This window comes from Anas platyrhynchos, chromosome 1 (assembly GCF_047663525.1).
Source record: "Anas platyrhynchos isolate ZD024472 breed Pekin duck chromosome 1, IASCAAS_PekinDuck_T2T, whole genome shotgun sequence".
Taxonomy (NCBI): Eukaryota; Metazoa; Chordata; class Aves; order Anseriformes; family Anatidae; genus Anas; species Anas platyrhynchos.
The window spans coordinates 44,020,748-44,041,571 of record NC_092587.1 but is presented as its reverse complement, the minus strand read 5'-3'; the positions used below and the strand labels follow the sequence as shown (position 1 = coordinate 44,041,571).

At 46.4% G+C, this 20,824-nt stretch overlaps 1 protein-coding gene across 1 annotated transcript; it reads left to right on the top strand.

Annotated features, from left to right (window-relative positions):
- The first annotated feature begins 14,652 nt into the window (after positions 1-14,652).
- Positions 14,653-20,757, top strand: LOC101799094 (retinoic acid-induced protein 3). Its single transcript, XM_038172927.2, has 4 exons — positions 14,653-14,849; positions 17,798-18,770; positions 19,774-19,826; positions 20,522-20,757. Exons 2-4 carry the CDS (start codon positions 17,846-17,848, stop codon positions 20,612-20,614), a joined length of 1,071 nt encoding a protein of 356 aa, XP_038028855.1. The 5' UTR covers positions 14,653-14,849; positions 17,798-17,845; the 3' UTR covers positions 20,615-20,757.
- Positions 20,758-20,824: the final 67 nt, after the last annotated feature.

Here is a 20,824-nt window from a genome sequence, read left to right as displayed (position 1 = left end):
GCAGGAAGAGCATGCATCTTCTGTGGGCTTTGCAGCAGGGAGGCAGGAGTAGAAGCGCAGTAACGATGTTAATTCTACAGGGTCCTTTGGTAGGCATCCCCTTGGGTAAGATGAAACAGGCCCAGAATGCACCAGAGATAGAGGAATAAAAATGAGTGAGCATATGGGTGGAGATGAAAATGCTTGTTTCCTATGGAGCACGGGAGCTCTTCTGACTGCTCTTCAGGTCTGCTGGGTACTTGAATTTATGATTCATAAAATGCATGGGATTAGACCTGTTATCAGCAAACTAAGATTATGTGAAGATTGTATTATACTAAATGAAAGCTCCCCAAGTTTCTGGGTCCCTTGAAAACCCATGAGTGCTCTCTCAGCTATGTAACTTGGGTGGCACACAGAGCCAGTCCTGAACCAATCTCATAAAGTGATGTGGAGGGCAATTTTACTGCCAGAGGAAATGGGGCAGGGTCATTCCTTCCAGAAGCTGCACGGGGTTTTCCTAACAAGTTTTACAGACTCCAGCAATCTCTGTGCTCTTTCTTGTGTGGAAGGCTGTATCAGGGGAGGGGGAATATCTGTCTTGCCCCTAGTAGCAAGAATAGTGCAGGAGAGAAGTAGTATACTCTTTGTAAAAGGGTGCAGATCCTCCGTGAGAGGAGTGATGCCTAGACAGTTGGGCACCTCCCTTTGGTTGGAATGATAAGCTGTAGAAACCATTGGCATTAGAAAAGCAAAGGTCTGCCCACATCCACGTTCTCACTGGTGCCTCACCTGCCACAGGTACGTGCATTCAATTTCAACTAAAAATACTTCAGCCAGTTGGAGTGGCAGGAAATAGATTCTTACTCTGACTGTGCCACGAGGGATAGGTTGGAGGGTGTTTATACAACCCAAGTAGAATAGGGAGTGTCTAAAGATGAATTTGGTCAAAACAATTTACAGCCAGACTAAAGCAAAATCTGTGGCTGATCTAATGAAATGTGAGGGGAAAAGAATGGAGCGAGACCTGTCTCTCTCTGGATAAAAGAAAATACCAGCACTGATACGTGTGTGGCTTTGTGTACTAACTGGTGCGGGCGTGTTTGTTCAGTTAGGAGGACCCTTGAGGGGCAATTCTGAAGCATACTTCTACAGAAGCCTCTCAAGTCCCTACTCACCAGGGAGCTGAGGTGGAGGATTAACCTTAGTGAAATCAAGCAGGATCAGGCTAGCACAACCTGCCAATTTTTGTAGTTGAAACTCAAATGAAATTTCAACAAAAGCTGTTCTCAAAAGCTGTTTTCTGCACTCCCTGAAGGTGAAATAATGAGAGGATGGTGGTTTATATACTTATAAAGCTTGAAAATATTTATTACAATTTTGATTTCTAATGCTGCACAGATGTTTACCTCAAGTGGTAAAGAATGGGAATATAATGTCTTTTCATTTTAATATTACAGAGCTAGCAGAGGCAGGACAATCTTTCGGAGGGAAGGAGTAAAACACTGATGTTAGGGTAGAAAGCAGGGTTGTGTTCAGGCCTAGTACTAGGAAACCAAAAATTGGGTTTCTGTTTTATTGTTACGCCACATAAACATTATGAGGATAGCTGCAGAGAGGTAGCATGGTTCCCTGCAACCCTACCATGATCCAGAGCTGTGTTATCTGACCTGTCTGAAATGGATTTGGTTGTATCAGTTCCGCAGGGCAGTGCCCTCTGCACAGGGGTTGCACGACCAGACATAGGCAAGAAAGCACAGCTGGGAACCAGTGTGGAAAATCCCAGGGATTTATACTCTGTGGTGGCGGCCCAAGTTTGCTTAAAGTAGTCATAGGACTGAGGGTGGATATATGGATATATCAGCTCAGTTTGAAGGTTGTGTGTGGAACACAGTGTGGTCCGAAGACCAGACAGCCTTCCTTTCAGTCAACCACCAAGACCAGAGGTGACAGTGGTGACATTCTTGTAACACCATTTGTGCTATGAAGAGCCTCAGGTTACGTGGGAACTGAGTAAAAAAAAAGTGATTGGGAATCTGGAGCAACTTAGTTATGAAGCAGGTCTGAAATTAGTAAACATTCACAGGTTAGCCAAGCACTGAAGAAGGAAAACATCCAACATACTTAAAAAGTTTTTAGAAGTACTTAAAAAGGAATGGAATTGATTACGTGACCTGTGAAAGACACAGGCATGTACCAAGCATTTTGATCTTATAAATACGAAGTTGTGGTTTGCCTGCGATGGCATGCAAGGACTTTCTGTGAACACTCAAGTGAGCAATTATTTCTAGTAAATGTTGCAGCACAAACAAATGCTGTAAAAATACAGTTTTGGTGCTAGAAGTAGTTGCATAGTCATTCTGAATTCTTACAGGCTCTTGCCTAAGTACTTACCAGTTGATCCGGGGGAAAAAAACCTCACTGTGTAAACTCAGAGAATCAGAATATGAGTTTGACATAGAAGCCCAAGCTTTGGGTTAACCCCTGAGTTTTGAGGAGGGAAAAAAAAAGTTAAAGGAAACTTTCTTAGTCCTTAAAATTTGATTATTTTTTCTTTCTCCTGGTCAAGCTATGAAAGCTCCTTCTGAATAACTATTTGACAGGAAGAGTAGAGGATGTTTTTTCTCTGGCACCTGGGAAATGAGAATAGCCTCGCTGTGTGGCCATGGGATGGATACAGCAATGCCTCCAGAGCTGTACCTCTTCCTGAGAGTCCTCCAGATGTGGAGACACACTAATGACAATAGCACTTTCTGCTCCCAAAGCCCCCTTGGACATGGGTTTGTGCCTTCCTGCCAATGATAGGCAAGTGCACATCATGTTTCATGGGAGGGTATATGTTGGACTGTGCCAAGGTCATGCCTAGTTGTGCAATAGGGGATGGCAGCAGTGTGCAGTTTTCAGCTGTTTACACTGTTGATCCTTGGGGCGGGGTGGGTGCCCTTGGAGCTTGTTCAGTAGTTTTGGCAGAAGTGTTTGTAAACATGAAGCTGTGCTGATTAGAGGCTGATGCAGGATAATTTGATGTGCCCACAAGGAAGAGAGGGCATGACAAAGATTTGATCTTTGCCTTCTCTGCTGGAGGATCATCATAATTGCAGAGATGTACATACAGCTTCATTGCCTTTCTATAATAAACTCTAGGGGGTAGGACTTCGTCAGAAGTGTCTGCCTTTCATTATGCATTTGGTTTGGTATTTCTGTGAAGGTTCCTGAGGACGGAAGATGCAATGTGGGCTTTCTGTGTGAAAGGGGGGAAATGCTTTGTCTTCCATTCAAATCCTAGCAAAGGCAGAAAAAGTTGACATGCCTCTCACAGAATCTATTTCTTCTGTCCAACACTTCTTCCTTTTTATATATTTTTCTTAAAATATATAAAATACAAACACGTCTCTGTGTAAAGAAAAGCAAATATCAAAAGTTGCTCTGCAAGTCTTCCATGTGAGGTAGAGGGAGGGTTGCATGATAACTTTGAATTGCTTCAGTTATGTTGGCTTTCCAGAAGGAAATTATTCTTGTGTGTTTTCCTTGTTCTTCTGATTCATCCCATGAACCAGGGCTTACGAATGAAATCTGTTGGCTTTAACATAGAAAAAGGTCTTTTGCATAATAAAAGTTGGTGTCATAAAAATAACTTCTGTGGAGTAGCAATGGAAGGCGAGTGCAATATCCATGGAGCAAGCCTTGCAGAGAAAGTGTAGAGAGTTGTTCGGTTTTACTTAATGTAACAAAAAGTAAGGAATGATAAATTTGCTACTAGTGACTGATTTCCTGTTCCTTCTGTTCATGTGCATACATGCAGGTGTGTTAAACCTTTTATCTTGGTGCATGCTAGAGGCTCTATATGGTTGTTAAGGACTAGTCAATCCCAAACACAATCAACAATATAAAGCAGATACCCTAACAGACCCCTTTGACAGAGCCTAGACAGAATCAGTTTTCTTTTCCTGCAGTTCCAGGTCTCAAAAAGCCTCTTAGAGATTCTGCAGATCTTTGGGCAATTTTCCACTAGATAGACTTGTCATCTATATGTATCTTTGTCTAAGGCTCTTCACACCCTTTCACGAGGATTACTTTAGTATTGACCAGGAATCTTGGAGTCACTTTTCCAATTTTCAAGAAAAGTTTAGGTGAAAATGCAAGTTTTAAAAATGCAGAGTATTGGCTCTTCTGTCCAAAATGGATAGTACAGAAACTGTTTATAAATGATCTGTGGAAGAAATGTCAGAAGTAATTTGATAGCCTATTGACACTAAGATCAAATGTAGAGGGAGCTTCCCTTCTGCCTGCTTGGTGGTCTTGCTCCAGTCAAGCTTCCTATTTTCAGTCAGGTTTGTTAGGGAACCTTTGTGAGGCACCGCACTGCTGGTTGATCAAGGGAAAGGATTGTGCCGCTCTGCACTGCACTGGTGCAGCCTCAACTTGAGTACAATTTTGCACACCACAGCATAAGAAGGCCATAAAACCACTAGAGTGTGTCCAAACAAGGGCTATGAAGATGGTGAAGGGCCTAGAGGGCAAGACATATGAGAAGCAGCTGAGGCCCCTTGGTTGTTCAGCCCCAAGAGAGCAGGCTGAGGGGAGGCCTCATGGCGGCCTGCAGCTCCCTCACGAGGGGAGCAGAGGGGCAGGCGCTGAGCTCTGCTCTCTGGGGACAGTGACAGGACTTGAGGGAATAGCATGGAGCTGGGACGGGGAGGGTCAGGCTGGGGGTTAGGGAAAGGGTCTGCACCCAGAGAGTGGTCAGGCACTGGGACAGGCTCCCCAGGGCAGCGATCATGGCACCGAGCCTGACAGTTCAAGAAGCGTTTGGACAATGCTCTCAGACACATGGTCTGATTTTTGGTTGGTCCTGTGTGGAGCCAGGAGTTGGACTCGATGATGCTTGGGGGTCCCTTTCAATTCAGGATATTCTGTAATTCTGTTTTATACATACAGCATAGAAGGTTCTTGGTTTGGGGGGGGGGGGGGTGTTCTTTAAAGCCCTTTAGGGCTTTAAAGCCCCAAAAGGGGTTTTAAACAACCTTTGACAAGCAGAGATCTGAAGCCAACCATGGCTAGGTGACCCTGCCTTGAAGCGATCTGTCTCCCAGGATCTGGACGCTTGTCTCACTGACCTTCACCATGACAGGACAAATGTGTCATCTTCTGCCTGCTTTGCTGAAGCAAGGTAACTGCACCAGAAGCCATGTTGAGCCTTAAAATTAATCTTGGATTGAAAGAAACATCCTGTGAAATTGTGCACGGCCCCAGGCCCACCTTCAGCTTGGAAGTGTTCTCTGTGATTGAAATGGGCAACGGGCTGGGCCCTGAAGTGGAAGATAGGACTGCCCCCTCTGAGCAGGTTATCCTGCCTGCTTGGCACCTCAGCAAAATCTCTGCCCAGACAAGCAGAAATAGGCAAGCTCTGATTTTCTGCATTGTATGCCGGATTGCATCACTGCTTAGTCCTCTCCCATCATCTGATCAGATAAAGCTGAACCAGGGACTCTACTGACCTTTGGAAGCATTTGGTGACTGCAATCCTGGGGCAGTGCCAGCTGCAGGGAAGCAGAGCTGGGAGACACTTCTGCCAGCGTGGAGGAATCTCTCTGCATGGCCTAGGGTAGGGGAGCCCCTCTGCCCCTGAGTCCCTGGATGCTGCCTCTCTTCCTGCCTTCAGGCCTCTTTGCATAGACTGATTATTTCTGAAGTGTCAGCCGAGGCCTCCTTTCGTGTAATTAACCAGCACCCAAATTCAGATGGCTCAGGCCTGCTGAACCCTGCTGCTATGCCCCCTGAGCAGGGTTTCCTCATGCTCAGCATGCCCCAGAACATGGTGCCTTATTAAGCTTCCATTATTCGGTGCATTTTTGGGACCTCTCATCTCCTCCTTACCCATTCTTAGATGTCTGACTTCCTGCTTTCACCAAGACAGTCTCACGCATGCATACCCCTTTCTAAAGTAGCTCCTGCACTCTTCCCTGCTCGCCTTGCCCATCTGATCAGCCTGCAAGCAGGTCCCTAAGCTGCCCAAGAGATGGTTCTCTGCTTTGCTGCTCACATCTCACCATGGTATGGTCCTGTGGGCTATTCTTCTTGGCAGTGGGCAGGTGCCTGCCTGGCCCTTTTGCCTCCAGCTCTGCCTGCCTTGTGTTTTCCAGGGCAGGGGGAGATGTCAGCTGCCTCAGCAATTCCTGTGTGGCTCTCCCTGTATTGATGGCATTTTAGGAGACATTTGTGCTTTGAAGCCTCTTGCTAGAGGAAACTACTGCAGCCCTGTGCAGGTGGAGGTCCCTCCACTGCACAACTGCAGGACTATCTTATCCAGTCAGGGACAGGCTGGGGTCTGTGTTCATAGGTGCTCGAGAAGATGCAAAGCAATGAGATAAATTAAACAAGGCAGTGGAGACCCTGCTGGGCCTGCAGGACCAGTCTCTCATTGCTTGATAATGTAGGACTGCTTGTTAGGAAGTGGTGGTTAATTTGTATTCAGCAACTTGGATTAGTCTTAAATCTGATTGGTGAGTAAAGAAAATGATGGTTAGATAGAGGGCAAACCTATCAAATTTTTCTGCTGTTGTGGAAGATCAGGATACGTCCTAACCAGTAACACTCAACAGCCCTGTTTCTCTGGTTCACAATAATACATCAGTGGTTAGGAAAACCAGATTTCAATTGGCTGGCAAAGGTTTTAACTATGTGTACATCTAGATTAACCACTTTGGAGATTGGGGATTAACTGTTATGTAACAGCAAACATTTTTTAATTAGAAACAGGATGGCAACAGATGCTGTGTTTGTTAAAGAAGCCAGACTGTCATTTAATAAATCCAGAATGTGTGTTTTGTTTGGCAGGATCACACACAGATTGTCGCTTTCCTTTGCCTTTACCTCTGGTAAAAACACAGTGCTGGTCAGACAGGTGAATCATTATAGGTTGGATTGAGTTCATAGTTGGGGTGTCAGGTAAGAGCTGAAGCTGGTTTAGTGCTGTTCGAGTTCACCACAACTTCAGATTCACTGTGTGAGTTCAGTTCTGGTTCAAGGAAACCTAACTGTAAGCTGGCTGATTGTGTTGAGGCTGGTTCCTTAGAGCTGGAAAAGCTATTTGGGCTATGAAAGCCTAGCATGAGAAGTCATAGGGCTGTTGATGAAGACATCTGTTGACCAAATCCAGAATAACATCCAGACTCTAATCCCGTGTAATGTTAAATCTCATGGTAACTTCTTCCCCTACATACATACTGGCTCTGTAACTTGGGGATCAGCAATAATTTTGCTCAGATCCATAGCATAAGTGGAATTCCTTCATTCCATTACAGCATAGACTTTTTTCAGGAATATATCTTAGCTTATCCCACATGCGATATGATGTGTCATGTGCCAAACAGAAGGTCAGAGCCAAAATGTGTAGCAATTCCCTTAGCCTTCTAAGAATGTAATCACAAAGGCAATAATTTTTCTGTGTGATTATGTGAACCTCCCTGCAGGTCCTAGAGGTGGGTTATTACTTGCTCCCTAAAATGTGGTGGCACTGTCTGATGCCCAACAGTGGCTAGGTTTTACCCTGGGGTGAGGTCTTACATGTGGCCAGGGATTCCTGGAAAAGCACTTCACAGCCTTTTCAGCAGAGCTGCTCCTACACCAGTCATTTTTTTTTCCATTACTGCAAATATTACTGCAAATAAATGTCTGTTGTAGCAGTTTGTTAATAATGAACAAGGAAGAGATGATCAGCCAATGCAACAACTGTGGAAAAGGAGCAGAACCTGCTGTGGGGAGATTGCAGCTTCCATTTGCCATGGGAAAGCATGCACACGCCAAGGGCAGTATCATCTCTCTGATGCATTGCTGGATTGCTGATATCATTAGCTGAAGCTGTGTTTGCATTTTTAAGGAGGTTAATTGGCAACTAAACCTTCATTAAACACTTCCCTGGGGCATGGCTGTTACTGGGACTGTGTGTAACTTTGTTTACCAAGCAAAGCATCCCAGGGCTGCTGGGTCTGGAGAGCCCAGGAGCTCTCTAGGGACAGTTTGTTGGCCCATCCCACCTAGAGGAAGGGTGAGAGTGAGTGAGGGGAGAGGAATGGAGCAGGGCCAATTTTTAGCTTAAAAGGTGCTCCTTAGCTGAGGTTATTGGTCCAATTTGGACCAAAATCCACTGGCACATGCTCTCTTTCTCTCCGTACCACAAGCCAGAAGCTTTGCAAACCTGACTTCTTCCTGCCAAGTTCTCTCAGTTTGACTACTAAAAATGGCAGCACATTGACATTCTTCCACCTAGCTTAGAGGAGCTCCTGGGCTGTCAAGAAGGTTGGAGGAAACGTAAGTAATGCCAGAAATTTGGCAATCAACTTTGTGTTCTGTCTAGTTCAGACACCCCTTTTCTCTTTTCCTTCGCCTCCACCCAGTCCCGGGCACAGCATCCAGACTGGATGTTCCTGGAAAGCACAAGTTTCTAGTTGATGTTTAACAGCGTAATGCTCTTTCCTAACCCAGCATTGCATGTTATTTCAATCTTCGTACACGCAGTAAGTTTGCAATGTCTTTTGTGACCACCGAGCAAGAGAAGAGGAAGGCACCTGGCTCAAATGTTGGCAGCCCTACAATCTTATCTTAAATGAAAGCCTGGGGTGAATCAGAGAAATCAATCCCAGCAGTAAAAGAGGAGGCTTAAAAGTCCTGCCAGCTGTTCTGAATCACCAGTGGAAATTTCCATTTTTGAACTTTCAATGGAAGGATGGTTTTTTGGTTAAAGGAGTGAGGAAGAGTGTGTGTGTTCATTCTCTATGTGTGTGACTCCATGTGTAAGGCTGCATATGCTGAGTTATTTTTCTTTCGCATTTGTTGGAAAGATTAATACAGTAAGAGTGGAAATTTTATATATAGACTGCACTTTCCAGTCAGCTCTCCCCTTGAGATCTCCACTCTTTATTACGATAGAATTAAAGGGAAAATAATGAAATGGATTACATTACGGCCTCAGCTTCAGTTCTCAAGTACTTAATCTCCCTGGCTAGGATTCAAATCTGTGGCCTTTAAGTGCTCCATCTTATAAAGTGCAGACACTGAACCAAATAGCATTTAAAGAGTGTAGATTTTTCATATCCAACTTTGGAAAGCAAGGGAAGAGGTCCTGTCACAATGGAGCATGGGCAGAACAACCTGCAATGAGTTTTTAGGGGAAAATCTTTTCAGTGGTGCTAGTGGCTTGCACTTGTCCTCTCTCTCTTATACTCTCTGGCTCCTGCCTTCACCAACGCACCTTGCAAATCCTACATTTTTGTCTAGTTTTAATACCTATTGCAATAGCAGAGGCAGGGGAGATGCAGGTGGCGTGGGACTGGGTGCGGCCAGGCTGCTACGTGTGCGTGCCTGCGAGCAAGAATGTGTGTTCGTGTGCGGGTAAATGCCCACCCAGATTGGCTAGAAACTGCAGTGAGAGGCATCATCTTACAGAAGCAAGAGGCTGGGGCTGGAATGCTCTCAGGCAGTTTAGGCACACCCACTTAAATTTCTGCCTTGGTTAAACAGATACAATAGGGCACTGTTTCCTCCTCATTTTCCCTAAGTGCAGCTATTTGAATGTGTATCATTATGTCATAGATTTCAATGCTGTTTAACCACTAGATGCAGCAGGCATGCATGAAATGAGTATTGCTATGGCTCTTAGTAAACTTAATGTCACTGGTGATACTCGGAGGTTGGAGGTCTCAGGAATGTTTCTTGTGCAAAAACAGCCCTCTGCAGAGCCTCTTATCTGAGCCACAGCTATCAGATGAGATCAGCATCACGCTCCAGGGCAGAAAGTATGTCTTGGAAAATCTATTGCCAACAGCCACCTGTCCAAAGAGATGGTCTGAGCATCTGCCAGTGAGCATCTCAGCCAGCCACCTCAACCCCCAGCAAGGAGTGAAAAATGAAAACTAGCCAAACTCCAGTGGGCAAGGAATATCAAAGGGAATCCTGTTAGAGGCCAGGCAGGGTACCCAGATGAGAAGGACTGGCACAAGGGAAAGCAAAAGCCAACTTCTTCTGGTGCAGTTGCAGATAGTTTCTTTGCCAGGCTTCACCAGTTAAAGATGCAGCCAGACATCCCCTCCCTCCTAAATCATTTGCCCAGCCTTGGGATCATCCTCTTCTCTCTCCTAGAAATGTAGGTTCTTCTGATTCAAATTTGGCATGTCTTGCTTTCCAGGGGTGTCAGATCAAATCCCCACTGGTTGGTATGTTTTCAGATCCCCTGTTTCCTGAAAGTTGCACACTCCTCCCCAAGTATGTGTCTACATACACGACCCACCAGTGCAACTTTCTGCTTTAGGGACACACAGCATCAGCACAGAAGTGGATGATGTTAATGCCAAAAAGGACTGGAACCCTATTAGCTCCCCAGGTGGTGGGTACAGGATATCTCCAGAAAACTACATCTGAAGGAATGACTTGGTTGTGATCAGTGAAACACTTATCAGCATATACTTGGAGGTCCAAAAGGAATTGCTAAATCTATTTTTCATTGAATTTTCTCACAGCCTTCAAGGGCAACAGTCCCGTTTCATGAGAACGCTCTTCCTAGCCAAAGTGATCCCAGCCACAGATGCTCATAGTTGTTTTCCTCTTCTTTCTTCCTGTTCTTGCTCAGGATTCTGCACTTATAGTGTATGAAGAATAATGTGCGTTGGCCTAGGAGCAAGTCTAAGGCATAAAGTCAGGACAGTTTAGGTGGGTGCTTCAGGAGCCAACCCCTGGGTTTCCAGGTACCTGGGATTGTATAAGGAAGCAATCTCATTTGCAGCACAACAGAACATTTTGTTCCTGGTGGAGGAGTAGACAGTCTATTTCTATCACATTTCCAGAAGTAAGGTCTTCTCACCAATTAGGGATGTTCTGGCAGATCATTCACAGAATTGAAAGTCTCTGTTTGTAATACATACTCAGTAGCAGTGGTCTGAATATTTTAACAAATCTCCTTGCTTTCCTGTCCCAATCTCCCCCCTCCCAGAAAATGAACCCTCTGTACTAGGAATCTGGGCATTTAGGAGCCAGGAATACAGAGAGGTTGACCAAAACCTATTAATTTAATGAAGGAAGTGTCAACCAGCACTTCCTGGCAAAGTAACACACCACTGTTACATACTGGAAATGTTTATTTTGTTAGTGAAACTGAAAATGGTAAGCAGGACACATGCAGTTTGGAAGAGCTGATGGCTGCATTTTTTTTTTTTATTTTTTTTTTTTAGAAAACATTCACTTCTTGGTGTCATGTATTTCATTTCCAAACGAAAAGCACTTGACTCAGGTAGCGTTTTTGGTAATCCTTGGACACGTGCTTTCTGAGCCAAAGCAGAGGGGCTTCAGGGATGGGACCCCCAACACAAAGTCCAGTGTTACAGGGTGGTGGCACCCAGAAATGATAGCCCCTGCCCTCGTCTTCATCCCTGACTATGGCAGAGTGCTCCAAGCTGGCTGCCTGTGCTGGAGGTCTGTCACCTCTGGGCTAGTCCCCTGCCCCATGACTATTTCCAAGGGTGTTGTAATGTTTGTATCTGATCTGATTCAAGACCGCAGGAAATGAAAGGGGCAGGACAGGGTGGAGGCTGCTGCAATGTTAGCTCAGTATGAAGGAGATAAGTGCTGGCAGGGGGAGTTTTCAAGGAGAAAGTCTGCTCTTGTGTTGTCAACATACTGCACAGGTAACTAAGCAGAAGGAATGACACAAACATATTCACAATTCAGCGAATATCACTGACCAAAAATACACATTGTTTAGACATTCATTACAGAGCACTAAGCACTGTTTCTCCCCATGTGTCTAATTGCTTTATTACCTCTTTTTATAGAAGTTACGAACTCACTCCCCGAACGTCCTTGGCACACTCTCTCCTCCAGACCTGTCTTTGATGAGACGGGCTACAGTGCTTCACCCTTGATAGATGGCTCCATGCTGAAGCTGGTGGAGCAGGGTTGGCCCTGGACTCCAGGGCACTGTGGGCAGCACCAAGCATTGGCACCTCAGGACCAGAGAAGGGGAAAAGAGTAGAGCCAACACAGAGCGATAACCCAGCTGCTGCTCCCTCCTATTCACCAGCAGCCAGCTTAGCTTTCCAGGGCCGTGCTATGGCCAAAGCAAGCTAGTTTGCTACCAACAGCCTCCCAATCCAAGGGACCTGCCAACATCACCATTTTTTTGCTACTGTCTTGTGTTGCAATGATTTTGGAGGCTTGGTATGCAACTCAGCTGGCAAATATAAAGATCTGTATCTGAATTAATTGCCTTACATCTTATCTCACTTTCTCTCTGATGAAGGGAAAAGAGTACTTCTTAGGTGTGATTTGGTTCATCCAGAGCAGATCAACTGAAACTCCACTGGAAATGTTTCTTTTTCTTCACCAGCTGCAGTGGCAATCTGGACAACTGGCTGACATGAAGATGTCTACTCTGTAGACACCTGGGACTCAATTCAGTTGACTACATGCTACTGCCATCTGAGATCCCCTGGGTTATCCAGTGTCAGCAGCTGCTCCAGAAGTGTAGCTTCCCAAAGCTCTTTTGTCCCATATGCCAGCCCCATGCTGGTGACTCAGTTACTCTACAGTACTTTGACATACATGTATTTGGTGTTGATGCATCAGAATGAAGCCCATATGGTGAATGCCCAGGTGCCTTCCTATAAGCCAGACATCTCAGCTCTGAAATAGTTGGTGGAACGTCAGTACTCAGTGGAAAAATTTGCTCTTACGAAGGTGATTTGAGATGCCTTAGGATATCTAAAACATCTGCACAGAGCTGCCAGATCTGATACAGGAGGTATGGGAAACACATGTGCTCCTGGAGCAGCCACTGGATATATATACCCTGTGGCATCTCATATGAGTTCTGAGACACCCAGCTCACAATTAAGTAATAACCCATAAACATCTAAATTTAGGTGCCTCTATCTGCAAGTTGCATCCCATCCCTAAAGTGAGGTGACAGTCACCTCACCTTTCCAGTGTGAGCATCATGCCATTTACAAGCTCTCATATAGACCGGTGACACTTCTCCACCCTCCTCAGCACAGCATGAGGGCCGTGGGCCACCACTTTTCACTCTACCACAGTTCAGCAGCCCTTGAACTCCTTGGTCACTTGGGATATTTTATAAAAATCCAGCTCTATGTATTAGTTAGTATCTTAAAAGTACAGAGTGTGTTTGATGACTGACTCACAAGGATTTCTCAGGCATCCTGGAAAATGTCAGTGTTAATCTTCTTATCTTTTCTTCATTTTTTTCCCCACAAACCTGATATAATTTGACTTGCTGACTTCCATGGGGTTTTGTGTGTCTGTGTAAATGTAGCAAAGAAGCTGACAATCCATAATGTGCTCTGACAAGATGCAAATGGGCTGGCGAGTGACCGGTGACCTTTGAAAGCTTCTAGGGATTTCTTCCTAGACCAGCTGGGTCCCACTGAGCCAGAGCTAAACCCTTTTCCATCACCCCCTTCTTTCTTCCTCTCATTTTTCACAACTGCCTCCTTCTTGGCTGGCCCACTGAGCCTGGGACCTACTTTCAAGTTAAGATTAATTTTATATAGAGAAACCTGCTATGCTCTTTCCTGAGAAGCCCCAGCTTTTTCCAGTGAAATGAAAGCAGGAAGGCCACGAGGAGCAGCCCACCCCACAGCGGCTGCTCCGAGGGTTGCCCTTCGCTCTAGGAGCCAGGTGTCCTTGTAGTCCCCCATCTACTTCTAGGGAGCATGCAAAAAGAAGACTCAGAAAAACACATTTGTACATGTTTTGTGACTATCTCTATATGCAACATCCAAATTAAATAAACCAGGGGCTCCAGACTAAGAGGTGAGGTAGCCACTGGTAGCCAGACCTCAGCACAGGCATTTGCAGCCACTCTTACAGTGCTGGGAAGGATCACGTCCTTCATGGGGTGGGAGGGATTTCCAGACTTAGGGGCTTGGTGTGGATGGGCCCAAATGTCATTTCTTTAATCATAATAATAAAATACTCCCAGTGAGTAACTTTTGAAGCAATAGATGAAGTCACGAACCCATTGAAGATACCCCCCCCCCAGCTTTGAATGGATTTGTGCTGATAGGCGTGTCAGGCCAGAGGCACAATGTGGGGCAAGGGGGAATTCGTCATTGCCTTCACCATTTGGGCCAGCACTTTGGGCAACATGACTCAGTGCCTGCGCTGCCAGAGAGCAGGGCTGGGCAGAGCGAGGCCCCGGGAAAGGCAAGCTGCCCTTGGGAAGCAGCACACGGCTCTCTCTGGCACCCATGGAAGCGATAAGAGGAAAGACAGCAGGACATGTCCCCACTCATGGATGCAGATCCCAGCAAGAGCCCAGGGAAACTGTCTCTGGAGCCAGGCTTGCAGCTGCTCTTCCTCCAGGTGCTATGGGGCCATTTGCATCCCGAGACTTCCTCCATGTCCACCTCACAAGCAGTTATCTGGCTTGGAGCAGATAGGGGACACGCTTCAGTTCATAGCCACGACCCTCCCCTACAGGTGCCAGGAGCCAGACAGAGGAGTGCCTTATCAGACGCTTGGCTGAGCAGCATTCGGCCCAGACCCTGGGCTGGGACAGGCTCCATCCCCACCCTGCCGCAGGGGTGACTGCCCCGCTGACGTCAGGAGCCCAGACTTCATTTCCTGGCACGGGGACCGTATTTTCATAGCAGCGTCGGAGAGGTAGTGGAACTGGAATAGGTGTGCTCAGCCACACCTCCACGGCCCTCCAGCTTTTAAAGCTCTCAGGAAGCTTAAGCACAGGGCTGCTGCTCCGCTGGGGTCACAGGAGAGGAGGTGACTGTGTTACTGGTGTGCTGGGAGGTGGCCTCTTCCAGCTGAAGCCTCTCTGCTGCCTTCTCCGGGCAGGACACACAAAGGTAATTCCAGGCAATGACCTACAGGATCCAGAGCGGACCCACGCTGTGCGCGCGGGGTGGGATGGTGTGCAGGACCATGGATATAGGGATGGGAGAGGAGGGTGCATGGGGTGCCATGGCAAACAGAGACTGCCTCCCACCCCTGACGCTAACCTGGGGCTGCCAGCTGGAACTGGAGGAGTTACGACAGACTTTGCTGGGATGTAATTTGAAATTTGTGGCTGGATGGGCGTATTTTATGCACAATGAGAGAGCAGGCTCAGGCTGGAGGGAGAAGACTCAGCACTACAGTGAGGACCACGGTTTGGGGTGAGCTGTGATGCAGACACAGCAGTAGTGAAGTTACCGCAGCACGGGCTTCCTTGCATAGACTGCAGAGCCCCTGGAAATCCCAGAGATTTACATAGGTGCCGAATGGGCAGGCTCAGCTTCTGGGGAGAGGGAGACAGGGCAGAGACTCTTCGTACCTTGTATGACATCCATCCTGGGAAAAAAAAAAGAAAAAGGAGTAAAAATAAAAGTAAGTGGCCCAGTTCTCCAAGACGGGAATGTTTTCTACATCCTGTTTGTTCCAAGTGCCTGGAACAAACAGCTGGTGGTGTGGCAAGCACCACTTGCAGTAAGCATCGGAGAGGTCCCACAGCTACGTGTGCACTCTGTGCTGCCCCAGGGTCTTGTTGGCTCTCTGGGCTCTCCACCTGCCCCAACAGCCAGCATTGCTCTGGACCTGCCAGAGCTGGGAATAGACAAACCGATCTGATCAACAATAACTTTATGTGGATAAAATTGTAGCATTTGCTCTCTAGTTTTTCAAAAAGGTTCATTATTCATTTTTCACAAATGTCAAGATAACTCAGCTATTTGTAGAAGTTACTGTAAATCCCCATAATGTTGTGAATAATGATTTGCAAAAACTTTTGCATGCATTATTCACCAACGTCATTCTCTCCACAAGATTTCAGAGCTCCCGCATACTTTGCATTTTATTGTAGCCAGCTTTTTGAAGAGCTGCACATCTCCTTTAACAGAGTGAGGTTAAAAGCTGGAAATATATTTCACCATTTCTAATCAGGCAACATTGAGGTGTATGTGGGGCTGGGAGTGATTCAGTGACGTTTTCCCCCTACATTTATCCCTTGATTAGGTCAGCTGCCATTTATTGAAGACTCAACCTCCTCTCCCCAGAATGTGTCTTAACACTAACCTTGTAATTGCAGTATGTTGTTTTGGAGGGGGGAAATCAAGGTAAATGGTACAGCAAGAACTAAACACTAAATTTTGCAAGATCAACTTTTTTTTGTTGATATATCAGAAAAGAAAGACCTTGGCTTTCCAGTGTAGGTCACCATTAAGGCCAGATTTTCCCATGTTTCATGCTGCTATTGTGTCTAAACTCCTGTTTTGAGAGATTTTAGAGACTAGATCTAACTGAACAATTTGCACCTGCAAAGCACTACCTGCCACTGGGATCTAAGTTCACTCAGTGCCTGCATAATGGGCAATAAAGTGTCCAACGTCCTCTTGCAGTGGTTTCTCCACATGCTTCAGGCTCACAAAGAAGTAGGCAACTTAATTCCCCGTGGCGACAGGCAGAGCTCACCTAAACAGCCCTTTGATCCCCAGGCGAGACAGGCTTAAGCCAGGCTTACTCAACCAGCACTGAACTAACTCTTCGTGATGAGACAGCAGGAGCACGCTAGGTGTGTTGGAAGACCGTGCGTACCCTTGACTCATGGACTCCTCGAGCAGTAACTTGTTGGTTACTTCTCATGCCATGACAATATTAGCTCCGACATGTCAGGCTTCTAGCTACACAAGGCAATAATCTGGGGAGAGGGATGAGATATTTGGAATAGTTCTTATTGCTGCACTATCCTGAAGACGGAAGACTGTGAGTTTGGGGTTCATGGTTGGTTTCATAGAATCATAGAGTCATAGAGTCACTAAATGGTTTGCGTTGGAAGGGACCTTAAAGACCATCTAATTCCACCCCCCCTTGCCATGGGCAGAGACACCTCCTGACATACTGGGTTGCCCAAAGCCCTATCCAGTCTGGCTTTGAACAATGCCAGGGATGGGATATCCACAGCTCTGGGAAACGTGTGCCAGTGCCTCATCACCCATGTAGTAAAGAACTTCTGAATATCTAATCTAAATGTACTCTCTTTTAGTTTAGAGCCATTACCCTTTGTAATATCACTGCACTCCCTGATAGAAGAGCCCCTCCCCAGATTTCCTATAGGCCCCTTTTAGGTAGTGGAAGATTGCTGTAAAATCTCCCTGGAGCCTTCTCTTCTCAGGCAGAACAACCCCAATATTTTCCTTTATTTGCCATTTAAATTGCACTGAGAAGGATTGTGCTGGAGGCATCCAAGTTAGTTATCTGCAGGATAAAAGGCAGTTAAAGCTTTCTTTCACTCATACCCATAAACAAAAGCCACAGGTGTTTCAGAGAAAGTAACAGAGGGAAACCAACCAAGGAGAGTTTCCTGTTCTGTATTGCTCATCTTTGGATCTCACTAGTACTGGGTACTGACGTTGTTTGAACTTGTCAAAAGAGTGTAAACTGTATCATGATTAACACCTGCTCTTGTATCACCTGGGACAAAAGTGACAAGGCAGCTCAGTCTCAGTGCCACAGGGCACCGGGCTAACACCTGCAAAAGGGCCTCACCTTCCTCCTGCTGCCCACACTCCTGCAGCATTGCACAACCTTGTGCAGAGTGCAGAGGACTTGTAAGGTGAATTGGCTCCTGCTAAGGGACTTGGCTTGCCCATGATAGAGAGCCAGTGCCAAACAAGGGGACAACTCTGCTGCCACAGCCCTACATCCTTAGCACTGTGGTGTCCTTTCCTGGTGAGGTGGGGTTGAACATCTGTCCTCTCCTTCCCCGGTGCTGCAGCACCCAGGTGGTTGATGCAATAGCCTCTGACTTTTCTCTTTCTAGAGCTCTGAGGAAACATTTCCCAGTGGGGTTGTTCAAGAAGGCACCAGGATGACGACGCCACCTCCCCGAGGCTGCGGCAGCATCCATTCTGACTACTACCTGCTCTGTGACATGGATAAGGCCTGGGGGATTGTCCTGGAGTCACTGGCTACAGCAGGAGTCCTCGTCACCATTTTCCTCATTTGCTCCCTCTTCTTCCTCATCTGTAAAGTCCAAGACAACAACAAGAGGCACATGATCTCCATTTACTTCTTCTTTCTCTTAGGAACACTCGGCATTTTTGGTCTCACTTTTGCCTTCATCATTACAAGCAATAACAATACTCGCCCCTCTCGCTTCTTCCTATTTGGAGTCCTCTTTGCACTCTGCTTCTCCTGCCTTCTCACCCATGCCTTCAACCTCATCAAACTAGTGAGAGGGAAAAAGTCCTTCTCCTGGCTGGTGTTGCTGCTACTCATTGTTTCCTTTGCCCTCGTGCAAATTGTGATCAACATTGAGTACCTAGTCACCCAGCTAGTAAATTACAGAAATGATTTTCTGAATATGTCTTCAGAGAAGGCCAACAAGGACTTTGTCATGCTTCTAATCTACGTGCTCTTCCTGATGGCTTTGACCTTCCTGATGTCCATGTTCACATTCTGTGGGCCATACAAGGGCTGGAAGAGACACGGGGCACACATCTTTGTCACTGTCCTGTTCTCCATTGCCATTTGGGTTGTGTGGATCACTATGCTCACAAAAGGCAACCAAAGTTTAAATAGACCTGAATGGGATGATCCTGTTGTGGCCATTGCTCTGGTGTCCAATGGATGGATCTTCTTGATAATGTATATCATCCCTGAAATCTGCTTCCTCACTGCCCCTGTGAAGCTGGAGGACTACCCTCCAGAAAATGACTTCTGCCAGCCCACATTGATAAAGCAGACTACTGGAGTGGACAACCGTGCCTACACCCAAGATGAAATTGTGCGAGGTATGATGAATTGATTGACTGCACTCTCCCCCAGCCCAAAGCATGCATGCACCACTGCATGTGCAGTTAAAAAATGTAGGAGGGCTACAAGACAAGACTTGAAGGTGATGAATAATTTAGAGGTAGGAAAGTTTCAGACTGATGAAGAAATGCAAATGGAAATGGATCTCCAGACAGACCAGGGAAAAGAGTAAGGACCAAAGCAGAAACCACAGATGTGTAGGAGGAGTGACTGAGTGTCCTGGTGTGTCAGATTGAGAGGTAATTCCCTATGACTCTATTATGTCTGGAAAGTCCAGGTAAAAAATCAGGACAGTTTTTTGTTTGTCTCTTAGCAATGCTTCTGCACCTGGGACCTCTCCAAGTTATACTAGGATATTTTTTCTTCCATTTCAGATCTTGTTCCCATTATCCATTTAAAAATAAAATCCCTCATCCAAAAAGGAGGCGAGGAGGTCTTACTTTGCTGTCTAAGTCTCATTCCTACTGGGACAAAGCAAAACGTTTTATCAGTTGAGACCTTCCAAAGCTATGGAGGGGAGTGAATAGTATGATTGTCAGCAGATCCCAGTGATATGCTGTTGAGATCACGTTTGTCCCTTGCAGTCAGACCTCCTGGTTTGTCAAAGAATAGCAGAGAAAGGATGTGCTCTCTCAGGGAGTACTGCAGAGGGGGTTTTGTGAATGTCCTTTGGAGGATTTTGGGCAGAGAGGAGGAGAGTAATCGTGAGACAACAGGAGGTGGTCTAAACTCCAGGGCCACCTTAGAAATGTACTATTATTTGCAATACCATTCGGTCCTGCTTTTATAAAGAAATGTTTAACAAGAAACTGAGCCATGGATTTTAATGCATTCCTGCATGAGTGTTGCATTGAGTTTCGTCAAACTAAAATCAGCTGTTAACATAGTTGCAGGCTCTTAAGTCTCCCTTGGTGTGGTATTTCTGAGCTACCAAGTGACACTAACTCACTAACTTTTCCCCCTTTTTGTCTTGTGACTCAGGAGACAGGGAAGACCCCAGCTACTCCCCGTACTCTTCTCATTTTCAGCTGAAGGTAAGTTCACACCCCTTTTCACCCATTTCACCAGATGTAGGCCGCAGTCCAGGGACTGACTGGAAGGGGAGGAGAAGGGTCAAAGCCAGATGGGCACATAGTAGTCTCTGCAGAGGCAGGTTGATGCTTCCCATGGAATGGAAAGTGTGATGGGTGATGCCAGGATGTGTGCTTGTAGAGGTGCCTGTGGCTGGGAGGAGGGTTTGCCTGTGACCATGGAAGGCAAGAGGGAGCCGAGGCAAAATCTCAGGTTGTGGTTTTCTATAATTCTTGATGTGATATCACATAAGAAGTCCTCTCTTTGAGCACAGTTCCTGCAATAGTCTGTGCCCATTCCTCAGTAGACTGCTCCTTTTCCTGTCCCATGACCTGAATATATTCCCACCAGCCAACACCACGAGTTGGTAGCGCAGGCCCAGAGTGTCAGCCTGCATGCTGCAGTCAGTGTGTGTTCACCAGTCCTCCTTCAGCCCATGGCCTGGCCAGGACTAGTAGCTTGCCTTCTGTCCTCACGTGTCCTCTGGAGGCATGTCTCAGCAGCTGGTTTGTGCTGCCAGGATCTTCTTCTGCAGTGTCATCAGTCACACTCTTTGGAAACCTTCAGTTCTGTTTCCTCCTCCCCCTGTATTTTTAACTCTATTTCGTATTTTTTTTCCCATTTTTTGAAAGTGAAAACCTTCTCACTTCCTTTTCAGACCATTGACACCCGGAATGATTTCTCCATCCCTCGGCCCAAGGCACAGACAAGCCCATACCATGACTACACTGGTGGGAAAGGCCCCATGTAACAGCTCTGCAGGCAGCAAAGAGACTGAGCACCCATCAGCAAAGGCTCGGGGAATAGGCCACACAGTGACAAGCGCACTGATCCTGCAGAAGAGACAGTCTCAGACCCCCACTGGCAATGCTGATGATAACGAGAGGGGCCCTCTTTTCCCTCGGTTCTCCCACAGGCACCCTTGTAGCCCCCTCTCATTCCTCGAACACTTTCAGACATG

What these genes read in the sequence shown, in the direction of transcription:
- LOC101799094 (XM_038172927.2), top strand. Translation starts at nt 17,846, where the DNA reads ATGACGACGCCACCTCCCCGAGGCTGCGGCAGCATCCATTCTGACTAC. An exon ending in CCAAGATGAAATTGTGCGAG is followed by an intron (nt 18,771 to 19,773) that starts GTATGATGAATT and finishes CTTGTGACTCAG; the next exon opens with GAGACAGGGAAGACCCCAGC. An exon ending in CTTCTCATTTTCAGCTGAAG is followed by an intron (nt 19,827 to 20,521) that starts GTAAGTTCACAC and finishes CTTCCTTTTCAG; the next exon opens with ACCATTGACACCCGGAATGA.